At 39.9% G+C, this 14,099-nt stretch overlaps 2 protein-coding genes across 4 annotated transcripts; both read right to left on the bottom strand.

Annotated features, from left to right (window-relative positions):
* Nucleotides 1–2,794: 2,794 nt before the first annotated feature.
* Nucleotides 2,795–6,543, bottom strand: LOC143484631 (uncharacterized). Of its 2 annotated transcripts, none has more exons than XM_076983444.1 (9): nucleotides 6,008–6,543; nucleotides 5,525–5,592; nucleotides 5,253–5,339; nucleotides 5,041–5,139; nucleotides 4,903–4,950; nucleotides 4,736–4,816; nucleotides 4,197–4,628; nucleotides 3,586–3,696; nucleotides 2,795–3,066 (listed from the first exon to the last, which is right to left on the bottom strand). In XM_076983444.1, the coding sequence occupies exons 1-7, from the start codon at nucleotides 6,171–6,173 to the stop codon at nucleotides 4,458–4,460; spliced, it is 720 nt and encodes a 239-aa protein (XP_076839559.1). In that variant the 5' UTR covers nucleotides 6,174–6,543; the 3' UTR covers nucleotides 2,795–3,066; nucleotides 3,586–3,696; nucleotides 4,197–4,457. The 2 variants fall into 2 exon arrangements, with proteins under 2 accessions (XP_076839559.1, XP_076839560.1); XM_076983445.1 differs by lacking the exon at nucleotides 2,795–3,066 and adding an exon at nucleotides 3,325–3,460.
* A 3,355-nt stretch (nucleotides 6,544–9,898) lies between these two features.
* On the bottom strand, nucleotides 9,899–13,645 carry LOC143484315 (uncharacterized). Of its 2 annotated transcripts, none has more exons than XM_076982980.1 (9): nucleotides 13,110–13,645; nucleotides 12,622–12,689; nucleotides 12,350–12,436; nucleotides 12,138–12,236; nucleotides 12,000–12,047; nucleotides 11,833–11,913; nucleotides 11,294–11,725; nucleotides 10,683–10,793; nucleotides 9,899–10,163 (listed from the first exon to the last, which is right to left on the bottom strand). In XM_076982980.1, exons 1-7 carry the CDS (start codon nucleotides 13,273–13,275, stop codon nucleotides 11,555–11,557), a joined length of 720 nt encoding a protein of 239 aa, XP_076839095.1. In that variant the 5' UTR covers nucleotides 13,276–13,645; the 3' UTR covers nucleotides 9,899–10,163; nucleotides 10,683–10,793; nucleotides 11,294–11,554. The 2 variants fall into 2 exon arrangements, with proteins under 2 accessions (XP_076839095.1, XP_076839096.1); XM_076982981.1 differs by lacking the exon at nucleotides 9,899–10,163 and adding an exon at nucleotides 10,422–10,557.
* Between the last annotated feature and the right edge of the window lie 454 nt (nucleotides 13,646–14,099).

Raw genomic sequence — 14,099 nt, 5'->3', positions numbered from 1 at the left:
TAGTAAAAGGACAATTCATTTCATATAACGACTATTATAATTTGCTTCTTTGCACTAATACAATGAAAAAAAAGTTGACTTATTATTAGTTGGACTCAAGTCTGAAATTTGAGCTTCAGATAAATTCTGTTGTGAGGGCAAGTTTCTTTCAACTGCGCCTCCTTACCAAAGTAAAAGCTTTTCTGAACAATAATGACCTTGAAAAAGCAATCCATGCCTTCGTTAGTTCACATCTGGATTATTGCAATGCACTGTACATTGGACTAAGTCAAGCATCGCTCCATGGCCTGCATTTGGTTCAGAATGCAGCTGCCCGGTTTCTTACCAACACTCGCGAGCACGATCATATTACTCCTGTTCTTTACTCTCTTCACTGGCTCCCAGTAAAATTTAGAATTCAGTTTAAAATCCTGTTGTTTGTTTTCTGTGCAGTCCATGGACTTGCACCTCCCTACATATGTGACATTTTAAAGTTACATCAGCCTGGCAGAGATCTTCGTTCAGGTGGACAATATCTACTGGAGGTTCCACGGTCTAGGTGTAAGCAGTGGGGTGATAGGTCTTTCGCGGTAGCAGGTCCTAAATTGTGGAATGCATTGCCTACTGTTCTACGTTCCATCACTGATCTACCAATATTTAAAGCCAAACTTAAAACATACTTATTTAGGATGAGTTTCAACATCTAATTATTTGCAAATGGTAACATTACCGTTTGCACACAGACAAAATCTTTAAGACCATACTCATTTATTGTTGATTCTATTGTATACAACGCTTTGGTCAACTTTGGTTGTGTAATGAGCTATATAAATAACTGATGATTGATTGATTATTATTAGTTCCATGTAATTTTTTGTAATGAGTTTACTAGTCTGGCCCCCTTGAGGTTCGATTAAGTTGTATTCGGCCCCCAGACCAAAATGAGTTTGACAATCCTGATTTAAAGGGAGTATATGACAAAGTAACCTTTTGAGTGCTTGTGCACATATATTTGGGAATCCTCAGTGCCTACCAACCCACAAACTGTGAAGTAAGAAAGCCAGTAGTAAATTTGTGGGCAAAACATTCGAAAATGTGTTTGCCCAAAGTCAAATACATTCTATATAGATATCAGAGAACAAATAAGTGATGTTAAAATACTTAATGAATGCAAATACAACTTTAAATAGAATGGACAAGTATGTGTGTTATTTTAGGCCATTACTTTATCAGCTCAAGCTTTTATTTTTTGCACCTTTGACGATGCAAAACCCATAAAATCCGTCAGTCATTTGACGAACCTCAAATAGACAAACCACTGTTGTAGTATCCTTGTAATGTGTAGGGGGATTTGTGATTTACCGTCTGTGACCCTCAGGCAGAACACTCTGACATTCAGTTCAATCCATTATCTGTGTGTTTGCTCCTCAGTTAGAACCTCCGTATCTCTCTCTACCTCTCACTCCCCCTGTACTTTTCCACTACCCCTAGATCCAGTCTACTGTGCCTCCTCTCCTGATAAGGAGAACACCAATCATACATATGTTTTATTAATCTTACCCAATTGTGTTGACACATCTTCTTCGTTCTGTATTTAACTACATGTATTATCATTAAACTATGGAACTCTTTCCTGACACCCGTGTGTTGTGAATCTGTTCTCCCGGGCTCGGCTACGGAACTCTGAGGGATGGACAAATTTATCATTCAAATTAGGAAACCTGATGGTTTTGGTCTATGTCCGAAAGATGACTCCAAAAGAAATAATCTTAACAATTGTTCATCGTAGTTTTGTGTTCTTATTCCATCTCTGGGTGAAATCCACTCAGGACTGACCAGTACAGGATGAAACTCGCTCTCATCTTGAATAAGAGTTATTGCATGTATTCCTCAAACATGAGCCCCTGCTAATGATGTAATAAGAACATATATCACATATGAGATATTGTCACAATTTGTGACATAATTGTCCTTCAAAATGTATTAATGTAGATTATTTTCAAAAGTTTAGAATATTATTTTCAGAGAATAGAATACAAAACCTTTGCTTATGCACCTTACAAGACTGACTGGTTGGCCCATGAATAATTGTTTACAAGGAAAATAGTGAATCCCTCAAATTATACACTGGATACATTCAACCTAAAACATGTTAACCTGTAACTCACTAATAATGAATACATGAGTAACACTGAAGGTAAACCAGAAGACAATACGACTCCCTTGGAATAAAAAAACAAAATGATGTTGCTGATAAACATGTATGAAACAACAGGACATATTTTACTGACAATTTACAAAACATGAGGATAACCGGAGCAGTGATGATCTGCTGTTAATAACCAAAAGTCCAATAACGGTCGAGTCTGAAATGCTGATGGTTGCCGAAGGTTATGCTGAATAGTCCACGGATGGTGATTTTGACCGGCTTTCCTTAAGGTTCCTTGCACACCGACGATTGTGATGGTACTGAAAAATCCCAAAGATCAGTTCTTGATGGCGATTAGTCCTCTGGTCTGGTCTCTGTTCTCTGGAGTGGATCATAAAGTCTCTTTATCCTGATGCGCTTCTTGTTGGCTTATTATTTTGTCCTGGTCCACAAACTGCATTATTCCTCTTGTCCTGGAAGTCTGGGTGAAGATCAGGTTGCACAGCTATCTCTGGTCTCTACTCCAGGAAGAAGCACTGGAGACCTACATGATGGAGAGTAAGAAAGAGACAGAAAAGCAAAATAAAGACCAAACATAGTTCAATGTTTTACTGAAAAAGGTGGGAGATGTGTTAGGGTTACACAAACCTATGGATGGTGATTTTGACCGGCTTTCCTTAAAGTTCCTTGCAAACTGGCGATTGTGATGGTACTAAAAAATCCCAAAGATCAGTTCTTGATGGCGATCAGTCCTCTGGTCTGGTCTCTGTTCTCTGGAGTGGATCATAAAGTCTCTTTATCCTGATGCGCTTCTTGTTAAGGCTTATTATTATGTCCTGGTCCACAAACTGCATTACTCCTCTTGTCCTGGAAGTCTGGGTGAAGATCAGGTTGCACAGCTGTCTCTGGTCTCTACTCCAGGAAGAAGCACTGGAGACCTACATGATGGAGAGTAAGAAAGAGACAGAAAAGCAAAATAAAGACCAAACATAGTTCAATGTTTTACTGAAAAAGGTGGGAGATGTGTTAGGGTTACACAAACCTACGGATGGTGATTTTGACCGGCTTTCCTTAAAATTCCTTGCAAACTGGCGATTGTGATGGTACTAAAAAATCCCAAAGATCAGTTCTTGATGGCGATCAGTCCTCTGGTCTGGTCTCTGTTCTCTGGAGTGGATCATAAAGTCTCTTTATCCTGATGCGCTTCTTGTTAAGGCTTATTATTTTGTCCTGGTCCACAAACTGCATTATTCCTCTTGTCTTGGAAGTCTGGGTGAAGATCAGGTTGCACAGCTGTCTCTGGTCTCTACTCCAGGAAGAAGCACTGGAGACCTACATGATGGAGAGTAAGAAAGGGACAGAAAAGCAAAATAAAGGCTGTGATGGGGTCAGAGACCTGACCCATCACCTGGACTGTGTGTATGTGTATGTATATATATGCAAGAGGAATAACTCACTAGAGGTCCTTCGTCCTCAGGGGAGGAGAGCCGTCTTCCAGGGCTTCCCTGGTGCTGGCCGGTAGAGCCCACGGTCATCGGCAGAATGGGGGGAGGCAGGTCCTACTGAACCTGTAGGAGGAGGACAGGAAAAGTTGTAATCATGCTGAATGTGATGTACAGCAAACAATAGCATACAGTCATGTTTGTGTATGTTGTACGTGTTTCAACGGCGACGTATGTAGTCCTGCTCCAATGTAGGTGGTAGAGTCTAACAAGGTTGGGGGCGGGGCTACTCATTTAAATGATGAGCATAGGATCTTTCAAGGCAGAACTTCCCGGGGGTAGCGAGTGTGGCCAGACATGCCACTAAGCTTTTACTGCACAGTTTTACCAATGTTTTATCCGGTGTAAAGGACTATGTTCACGTGTGTGCTGCACAAATTCAAAAATCAAATCATGGGTGAAGTCTATTGTTGGAGTCAAGCCTGATATTTTCGGGGGAAACCCTGGCCTCTTCAGTGTATGCATTGTTGTGAAGCCGCATCCACCCCCAAGGCATCTCCACAAAGACCAAACATAGTTCAATGTTTTACTGAAAAATGTGGGAGATGTGTTAGGGTTACACAAACCTCAAAAGATGAAACATTAAACAGAGTGTTAGGGGCAAAGAGAAGAAGGGCCAGATGCACAATGCCCCAGGTGTGTGATCAGTCCATGTGAGTCCCAACAGTCCAACATCTAGTCCTCATGTTGTTATGGCGAAAACCGACTTCATCTGAAAAACACACAAATGCATACAAACATTAGTTTTTATGTGGAAAAGTAAAACACATGATACATAGTGAGATCAGAACTTTGTATAAGGATCTATTAAAATGCTGTGTAGGTGATTAAAAGCCTGGAGGTGGGCGTGGAGGGGGTCCTCTTGGTGGGTCTGGACTGGTGGAGAAAACAGCAGGGTCCGGTGTCTCCAGGGTCTGGGTGTGATTAGACTCATGTAACCTGAAAAGGCCATCTGAATCGATGGAGACACCCTTATACGTCACAGAAACTTCTTTTTGCTGAAAAACACAAATAGAGTAAACATAAGTAAAGATGCCTTTAGAAATCATTTTCTAAATACCCCATAAATAAGTCTAAATGTAATTAGGTATGAGGATGCACTAACCAAAAAAATATTCTGCACTGATGACGTTGTGGACTGGGTGCACAGGTATATTGTTGCTTCTGTGATGCTGGTTTCGTTGCGCTGAATTAACAGAGGACATGCTGATGAGTGTGATTAAGAACGAGACAAGCTAGTTTAAAATGCATTTAGCCAAGACTCTTACTTACCTTGATCCAGGCCACGGCTTTAGCGTTGCCACAGTAGTGGAGGGCGAGCTACAAATGCATAGAAAATGTTAGGTTGAAGGACATCAACTGTGGCAAGTCCATTCTCACTGAAACTGAGAACCTGTTCCCATGACTCACCTCTGCATCTATGTTGTAAAATACATTGTTGAGCACCCAGCAGTGCTCACTCTCCAGCCCCCTGTAGGCAGATTTGTGCTGGAGCGTCACCTCCACCACCTGCAAGCATGCAGAAAAAAAACTTTACCATTGAAATGGACGAAGCTCTTATAAACTACTTATACTTATATCTGCCAAAAAGCCAGTGATACACATTAAAAACTCAAGGGAACCTTTGTAGCTGACGAAAACGTCTGTGAGAAGGTGAAGGCATACACCCTGTGTGCTCTGTGCAAAGCTTGCTGAGCATGATGCCTCGACTGTGGAGAGAACCAAAAACTTGTTATTTTGCGAGACAAATATATGTGCAAAACCAGCATTTTACAATAATTGTGACCAGAGCCTCGCAAAAATAAACAATGGATGCTAGTAGTTCTGCACACAAATTTCCATAAACAAAATGAATCTGGCTAAGAGAATATCCACAAAGTAAATAGCCAGCTACCTCTCGGATCGGGGAATGGGGCATTTCAAAGATGTCCTCATCCATTGGAAGAGTCTCCCCATCATGTCCTAAGGAAGATGTTAAAACAACACTCAAATGGTTTTTTTGAATGTGGCTTGATACAACCTAGTTAAAGATTAGCCGTTTAAGGGTAGCTATTTTAGTTAGCGCTAGCTAACATGCTAAGTTTTGTTAATCAAGAAATCCGTTGTCATAGGAAACAACGCTTTTGAACAACTTTAGCTTATATATGGTAATGAAATAGATTGGGTCCGATGGAAAAGAAACGTCTTTTTATATCCGTGACACCTTCAGCAAATCAAATCAAATAAAATAAAATCAAATCAAATCAATTTGAAAAGCGCTATACAAATATATTTGGTTTGTTTTGATTTGATTTGCTGAAGGTGAAGTTACAACGACTGTAGCGTAGAATCCAAATGGATGGATAAGATAGTAAACTTTAGTAGCTCCCTAATTTACCGTGGCAGGGGTCGGCATGAGTTCCAGCTTCGACCTGCGTCCGCTGGCGATCTCGGACCCACCACCTGTAAACTAGAAAAGATGAAACAGCAGCGGCCGAAACTCCAGTGGCACAAAGGACCACTGGTCGCAAACCAATGCCAAGTAAAGGCAGGCGAAACATCATTTAAAACAGATTAAAGATATTAATTCCAGATATTAACTCGTTATTATTAATAATAATATTAATTAAGTTCGTTAAATATATTAATTCGATATATTAATATGCTGAATATATTAAATGGAGATTAATTTTTCAAGATATTATTTTGTAGAAGATATTTGTTGATTTTTGCCAGAGCAAATGCAACAGCGTCTTGTCTCATAGGGGGGTCGGTAAACGACTGAGGGATTTTACAGCTTGTGTTCATGGAACCTCTTTCACCTTGGTGATCTACGTTTATGTCCAAACATGTTTTTAGCGTGACTACGATGTGCAGAAACGCACTTAGCAACGTAACGGGGCGAAAGGCAAATGCTAGCAAAAGAATGACTTGTTGCAGAGTAAAAACGAAAATTACCCATAATACATTGTATTTTTATTTAAGGCTAATTTGCTCAAATGTTTTTATTGTTATTATATTTATTTATATAATTACTCTTTTTATAGGATCATTATTTAAAGCAGGGGTGTCAAACATACGGCCCGCCAGGGGGTTCAGTCCAGCCCGCGGAATAAACCTGGATTATTAAAGAAGAATAAACTCCATTTTATTTAAAATATGCGGTTCCTATAATGTCCGCTAGGGGCATGTTTTAGTCAGTTCTATCGCTTTACTGTACCTGCTTTTTCTGTTGACCCTGGTTACCTCTTAAGTGAAATGTCTTTGTCAAAAAAGAGAAAAGTGGACACAGAGTGTCGGATTTTTCAAGAAAAATGGAAAGTTCATGTGTTCAGAATTGCTTGCCAGATGTGGAAAATGTCACTGTGATCAGTTTTTATGCATAATGTACTTAAATAAATGTTTAACTGAGTAAAAGTGTTGTTGAAATTGCACATACTTTTCTTAAAAAGTAAAAAGTAAAAGTAGAAAGTTGTTCATAATATATGTAGTAAAAGGACAATTCATTTCATATAACGACTATTATAATTTGCTTCTTTGCACTAATACAATGAAAAAAAAGTTGACTTATTATTAGTTGGACTCAAGTCTGAAATTTGAGCTTCAGATAAATTCTGTTGTGAGGGCAAGTTTCTTTCAACTGCGCCTCCTTACCAAAGTAAAAGCTTTTCTGAACAATAATGACCTTGAAAAAGCAATCCATGCCTTCGTTAGTTCACATCTGGATTATTGCAATGCACTGTACATTGGACTAAGTCAAGCATCGCTCCATGGCCTGCATTTGGTTCAGAATGCAGCTGCCCGGTTTCTTACCAACACTCGCGAGCACGATCATATTACTCCTGTTCTTTACTCTCTTCACTGGCTCCCAGTAAAATTTAGAATTCAGTTTAAAATCCTGTTGTTTGTTTTCTGTGCAGTCCATGGACTTGCACCTCCCTACATATGTGACATTTTAAAGTTACATCAGCCTGGCAGAGATCTTCGTTCAGGTGGACAATATCTACTGGAGGTTCCACGGTCTAGGTGTAAGCAGTGGGGTGATAGGTCTTTCGCGGTAGCAGGTCCTAAATTGTGGAATGCATTGCCTACTGTTCTACGTTCCATCACTGATCTACCAATATTTAAAGCCAAACTTAAAACATACTTATTTAGGATGAGTTTCAACATCTAATTATTTGCAAATGGTAACATTACCAACTGCACACAGACAAAATCTTTAAGACCATACTCATTTATTGTTGATTCTATTGTATACAACGCTTTGGTCAACTTTGGTTGTGTAATGAGCTATATAAATAACTGATGATTGATTGATTATTATTAGTTCCATGTAATTTTTTGTAATGAGTTTACTAGTCTGGCCCCCTTGAGGTTCGATTAAGTTGTATTCGGCCCCCAGACCAAAATGAGTTTGACAATCCTGATTTAAAGGGAGTATATGACAAAGTAACCTTTTGAGTGCTTGTGCACATATATTTGGGAATCCTCAGTGCCTACCAACCCACAAACTGTGAAGTAAGAAAGCCAGTAGTAAATTTGTGGGCAAAACATTCGAAAATGTGTTTGCCCAAAGTCAAATACATTCTATATAGATATCAGAGAACAAATAAGTGATGTTAAAATACTTAATGAATGCAAATACAGCTTTAAATAGAATGGACAAGTATGTGTGTTATTTTAGGCCATTACTTTATCAGCTCAAGCTTTTATTTTTTGCACCTTTGACGATGCAAAACCCATAAAATCCGTCAGTCATTTGACGAACCTCAAATAGACAAACCACTGTTGTAGTATCCTTGTAATGTGTAGGGGGATTTGTGATTTACCGTCTGTGACCCTCAGGCAGAACACTCTGACATTCAGTTCAATCCATTATCTGTGTGTTTGCTCCTCAGTTAGAACCTCCGTATCTCTCTCTACCTCTCACTCCCCCTGTACTTTTCCACTACCCCTAGATCCAGTCTACTGTGCCTCCTCTCCTGATAAGGAGAACACCAATCATACATATGTTTTATTAATCTTACCCAATTGTGTTGACACATCTTCTTCGTTCTGTATTTAACTACATGTATTATCATTAAACTATGGAACTCTTTCCTGACACCCGTGTGTTGTGAATCTGTTCTCCCGGGCTCGGCTACGGAACTCTGAGGGATGGACAAATTTATCATTCAAATTAGGAAACCTGATGGTTTTGGTCTATGTCCGAAAGATGACTCCAAAAGAAATAATCTTAACAATTGTTCATCGTAGTTTTGTGTTCTTATTCCATCTCTGGGTGAAATCCACTCAGGACTGACCAGTACAGGATGAAACTCGCTCTCATCTTGAATAAGAGTTATTGCATGTATTCCTCAAACATGAGCCCCTGCTAATGATGTAATAAGAACATATATCACATATGAGATATTGTCACAATTTGTGACATAATTGTCCTTCAAAATGTATTAATGTAGATTATTTTCAAAAGTTTAGAATATTATTTTCAGAGAATAGAATACAAAACCTTTGCTTATGCACCTTACAAGACTGACTGGTTGGCCCATGAATAATTGTTTACAAGGAAAATAGTGAATCCCTCAAATTATACACTGGATACATTCAACCTAAAACATGTTAACCTGTAACTCACTAATAATGAATACATGAGTAACACTGAAGGTAAACCAGAAGACAATACGACTCCCTTGGAATAAAAAAACAAAATGATGTTGCTGATAAACATGTATGAAACAACAGGACATATTTTACTGACAATTTACAAAACATGAGGATAACCGGAGCAGTGATGATCTGCTGTTAATAACCAAAAGTCCAATAACGGTCGAGTCTGAAATGCTGATGGTTGCCGAAGGTTATGCTGAATAGTCCACGGATGGTGATTTTGACCGGCTTTCCTTAAGGTTCCTTGCACACCGACGATTGTGATGGTACTGAAAAATCCCAAAGATCAGTTCTTGATGGCGATTAGTCCTCTGGTCTGGTCTCTGTTCTCTGGAGTGGATCATAAAGTCTCTTTATCCTGATGCGCTTCTTGTTGGCTTATTATTTTGTCCTGGTCCACAAACTGCATTATTCCTCTTGTCCTGGAAGTCTGGGTGAAGATCAGGTTGCACAGCTATCTCTGGTCTCTACTCCAGGAAGAAGCACTGGAGACCTACATGATGGAGAGTAAGAAAGAGACAGAAAAGCAAAATAAAGACCAAACATAGTTCAATGTTTTACTGAAAAAGGTGGGAGATGTGTTAGGGTTACACAAACCTATGGATGGTGATTTTGACCGGCTTTCCTTAAAGTTCCTTGCAAACTGGCGATTGTGATGGTACTAAAAAATCCCAAAGATCAGTTCTTGATGGCGATCAGTCCTCTGGTCTGGTCTCTGTTCTCTGGAGTGGATCATAAAGTCTCTTTATCCTGATGCGCTTCTTGTTAAGGCTTATTATTATGTCCTGGTCCACAAACTGCATTACTCCTCTTGTCCTGGAAGTCTGGGTGAAGATCAGGTTGCACAGCTGTCTCTGGTCTCTACTCCAGGAAGAAGCACTGGAGACCTACATGATGGAGAGTAAGAAAGAGACAGAAAAGCAAAATAAAGACCAAACATAGTTCAATGTTTTACTGAAAAAGGTGGGAGATGTGTTAGGGTTACACAAACCTACGGATGGTGATTTTGACCGGCTTTCCTTAAAATTCCTTGCAAACTGGCGATTGTGATGGTACTAAAAAATCCCAAAGATCAGTTCTTGATGGCGATCAGTCCTCTGGTCTGGTCTCTGTTCTCTGGAGTGGATCATAAAGTCTCTTTATCCTGATGCGCTTCTTGTTAAGGCTTATTATTTTGTCCTGGTCCACAAACTGCATTATTCCTCTTGTCTTGGAAGTCTGGGTGAAGATCAGGTTGCACAGCTGTCTCTGGTCTCTACTCCAGGAAGAAGCACTGGAGACCTACATGATGGAGAGTAAGAAAGGGACAGAAAAGCAAAATAAAGGCTGTGATGGGGTCAGAGACCTGACCCATCACCTGGACTGTGTGTATGTGTATGTATATATATGCAAGAGGAATAACTCACTAGAGGTCCTTCGTCCTCAGGGGAGGAGAGCCGTCTTCCAGGGCTTCCCTGGTGCTGGCCGGTAGAGCCCACGGTCATCGGCAGAATGGGGGGAGGCAGGTCCTACTGAACCTGTAGGAGGAGGACAGGAAAAGTTGTAATCATGCTGAATGTGATGTACAGCAAACAATAGCATACAGTCATGTTTGTGTATGTTGTACGTGTTTCAACGGCGACGTATGTAGTCCTGCTCCAATGTAGGTGGTAGAGTCTAACAAGGTTGGGGGCGGGGCTACTCATTTAAATGATGAGCATAGGATCTTTCAAGGCAGAACTTCCCGGGGGTAGCGAGTGTGGCCAGACATGCCACTAAGCTTTTACTGCACAGTTTTACCAATGTTTTATCCGGTGTAAAGGACTATGTTCACGTGTGTGCTGCACAAATTCAAAAATCAAATCATGGGTGAAGTCTATTGTTGGAGTCAAGCCTGATATTTTCGGGGGAAACCCTGGCCTCTTCAGTGTATGCATTGTTGTGAAGCCGCATCCACCCCCAAGGCATCTCCACAAAGACCAAACATAGTTCAATGTTTTACTGAAAAATGTGGGAGATGTGTTAGGGTTACACAAACCTCAAAAGATGAAACATTAAACAGAGTGTTAGGGGCAAAGAGAAGAAGGGCCAGATGCACAATGCCCCAGGTGTGTGATCAGTCCATGTGAGTCCCAACAGTCCAACATCTAGTCCTCATGTTGTTATGGCGAAAACCGACTTCATCTGAAAAACACACAAATGCATACAAACATTAGTTTTTATGTGGAAAAGTAAAACACATGATACATAGTGAGATCAGAACTTTGTATAAGGATCTATTAAAATGCTGTGTAGGTGATTAAAAGCCTGGAGGTGGGCGTGGAGGGGGTCCTCTTGGTGGGTCTGGACTGGTGGAGAAAACAGCAGGGTCCGGTGTCTCCAGGGTCTGGGTGTGATTAGACTCATGTAACCTGAAAAGGCCATCTGAATCGATGGAGACACCCTTATACGTCACAGAAACTTCTTTTTGCTGAAAAACACAAATAGAGTAAACATAAGTAAAGATGCCTTTAGAAATCATTTTCTAAATACCCCATAAATAAGTCTAAATGTAATTAGGTATGAGGATGCACTAACCAAAAAAATATTCTGCACTGATGACGTTGTGGACTGGGTGCACAGGTATATTGTTGCTTCTGTGATGCTGGTTTCGTTGCGCTGAATTAACAGAGGACATGCTGATGAGTGTGATTAAGAACGAGACAAGCTAGTTTAAAATGCATTTAGCCAAGACTCTTACTTACCTTGATCCAGGCCACGGCTTTAGCGTTGCCACAGTAGTGGAGGGCGAGCTACAAATGCATAGAAAATGTTAGGTTGAAGGACATCAACTGTGGCAAGTCCATTCTCACTGAAACTGAGAACCTGTTCCCATGACTCACCTCTGCATCTATGTTGTAAAATACATTGTTGAGCACCCAGCAGTGCTCACTCTCCAGCCCCCTGTAGGCAGATTTGTGCTGGAGCGTCACCTCCACCACCTGCAAGCATGCAGAAAAAAAACTTTACCATTGAAATGGACGAAGCTCTTATAAACTACTTATACTTATATCTGCCAAAAAGCCAGTGATACACATTAAAAACTCAAGGGAACCTTTGTAGCTGACGAAAACGTCTGTGAGAAGGTGAAGGCATACACCCTGTGTGCTCTGTGCAAAGCTTGCTGAGCATGATGCCTCGACTGTGGAGAGAACCAAAAACTTGTTATTTTGCGAGACAAATATATGTGCAAAACCAGCATTTTACAATAATTGTGACCAGAGCCTCGCAAAAATAAACAATGGATGCTAGTAGTTCTGCACACAAATTTCCATAAACAAAATGAATCTGGCTAAGAGAATATCCACAAAGTAAATAGCCAGCTACCTCTCGGATCGGGGAATGGGGCATTTCAAAGATGTCCTCATCCATTGGAAGAGTCTCCCCATCATGTCCTAAGGAAGATGTTAAAACAACACTCAAATGGTTTTTTTGAATGTGGCTTGATACAACCTAGTTAAAGATTAGCCGTTTAAGGGTAGCTATTTTAGTTAGCGCTAGCTAACATGCTAAGTTTTGTTAATCAAGAAATCCGTTGTCATAGGAAACAACGCTTTTGAACAACTTTAGCTTATATATGGTAATGAAATAGATTGGGTCCGATGGAAAAGAAACGTCTTTTTATATCCGTGACACCTTCAGCAAATCAAATCAAATAAAATAAAATCAAATCAAATCAAATCAATTTGAAAAGCGCTATACAAATATATTTGGTTTGTTTTGATTTGATTTGCTGAAGGTGAAGTTACAACGACTGTAGCGTAGAATCCAAATGGATGGATAAGATAGTAAACTTTAGTAGCTCCCTAATTTACCGTGGCAGGGGTCGGCATGAGTTCCAGCTTCGACCTGCGTCCGCTGGCGATCTCGGACCCACCACCTGTAAACTAGAAAAGATGAAACAGCAGCGGCCGAAACTCCAGTGGCACAAAGGACCACTGGTCGCAAACCAATGCCAAGTAAAGGCAGGCGAAACATCATTTAAAACAGATTAAAGATATTAATTCCAGATATTAACTCGTTATTATTAATAATAATATTAATTAAGTTCGTTAAATATATTAATTCGATATATTAATATGCTGAATATATTAAATGGAGATTAATTTTTCAAGATATTATTTTGTAGAAGATATTTGTTGATTTTTGCCAGAGCAAATGCAACAGCGTCTTGTCTCATAGGGGGGTCGGTAAACGACTGAGGGATTTTACAGCTTGTGTTCATGGAACCTCTTTCACCTTGGTGATCTACGTTTATGTCCAAACATGTTTTTAGCGTGACTACGATGTGCAGAAACGCACTTAGCAACGTAACGGGGCGAAAGGCAAATGCTAGCAAAAGAATGACTTGTTGCAGAGTAAAAACGAAAATTACCCATAATACATTGTATTTTTATTTAAGGCTAATTTGCTCAAATGTTTTTATTGTTATTATATTTATTTATATAATTACTCTTTTTATAGGATCATTATTTAAAGCAGGGGTGTCAAACATACGGCCCGCCAGGGGGTTCAGTCCAGCCCGCGGAATAAACCTGGATTATTAAAGAAGAATAAACTCCATTTTATTTAAAATATGCGGTTCCTATAATGTCCGCTAGGGGCATGTTTTAGTCAGTTCTATCGCTTTACTGTACCTGCTTTTTCTGTTGACCCTGGTTACCTCTTAAGTGAAATGTCTTTGTCAAAAAAGAGAAAAGTGGACACAGAGTGTCGGATTTTTCAAGAAAAATGGAAAGTTCATGTGTTCAGAATTGCTTGCCAGATGTGGAAAATGTCACTGTGATCAGTTTTTATGCATAATG

Source organism: Brachyhypopomus gauderio, chromosome 20, assembly GCF_052324685.1.
Source record: "Brachyhypopomus gauderio isolate BG-103 chromosome 20, BGAUD_0.2, whole genome shotgun sequence".
In the NCBI taxonomy this organism is placed as follows: Eukaryota; Metazoa; Chordata; class Actinopteri; order Gymnotiformes; family Hypopomidae; genus Brachyhypopomus; species Brachyhypopomus gauderio.
This window is presented reverse-complemented; position numbering and strand designations above follow the sequence as displayed.

What these genes read in the sequence shown, in the direction of transcription:
- LOC143484631 (XM_076983444.1), bottom strand. Translation starts at nt 6,173, where the DNA reads ATGATGTTTCGCCTGCCTTTACTTGGCATTGGTTTGCGACCAGTGGTC. An exon ending in TTTACAACATAGATGCAGAG is followed by an intron (nt 4,951 to 5,040) that starts GTGAGTCATGGG and finishes ATGCATTTGTAG; the next exon opens with CTCGCCCTCCACTACTGTGG. An exon ending in AAGCCGTGGCCTGGATCAAG is followed by an intron (nt 4,817 to 4,902) that starts GTAAGTAAGAGT and finishes CTGTTAATTCAG; the next exon opens with CGCAACGAAACCAGCATCAC.
- LOC143484315 (XM_076982980.1), bottom strand. Translation starts at nt 13,275, where the DNA reads ATGATGTTTCGCCTGCCTTTACTTGGCATTGGTTTGCGACCAGTGGTC. An exon ending in CGTTTTCGTCAGCTACAAAG is followed by an intron (nt 12,237 to 12,349) that starts GTTCCCTTGAGT and finishes GCATGCTTGCAG; the next exon opens with GTGGTGGAGGTGACGCTCCA. An exon ending in CAGTGCAGAATATTTTTTTG is followed by an intron (nt 11,726 to 11,832) that starts GTTAGTGCATCC and finishes TGTGTTTTTCAG; the next exon opens with CAAAAAGAAGTTTCTGTGAC.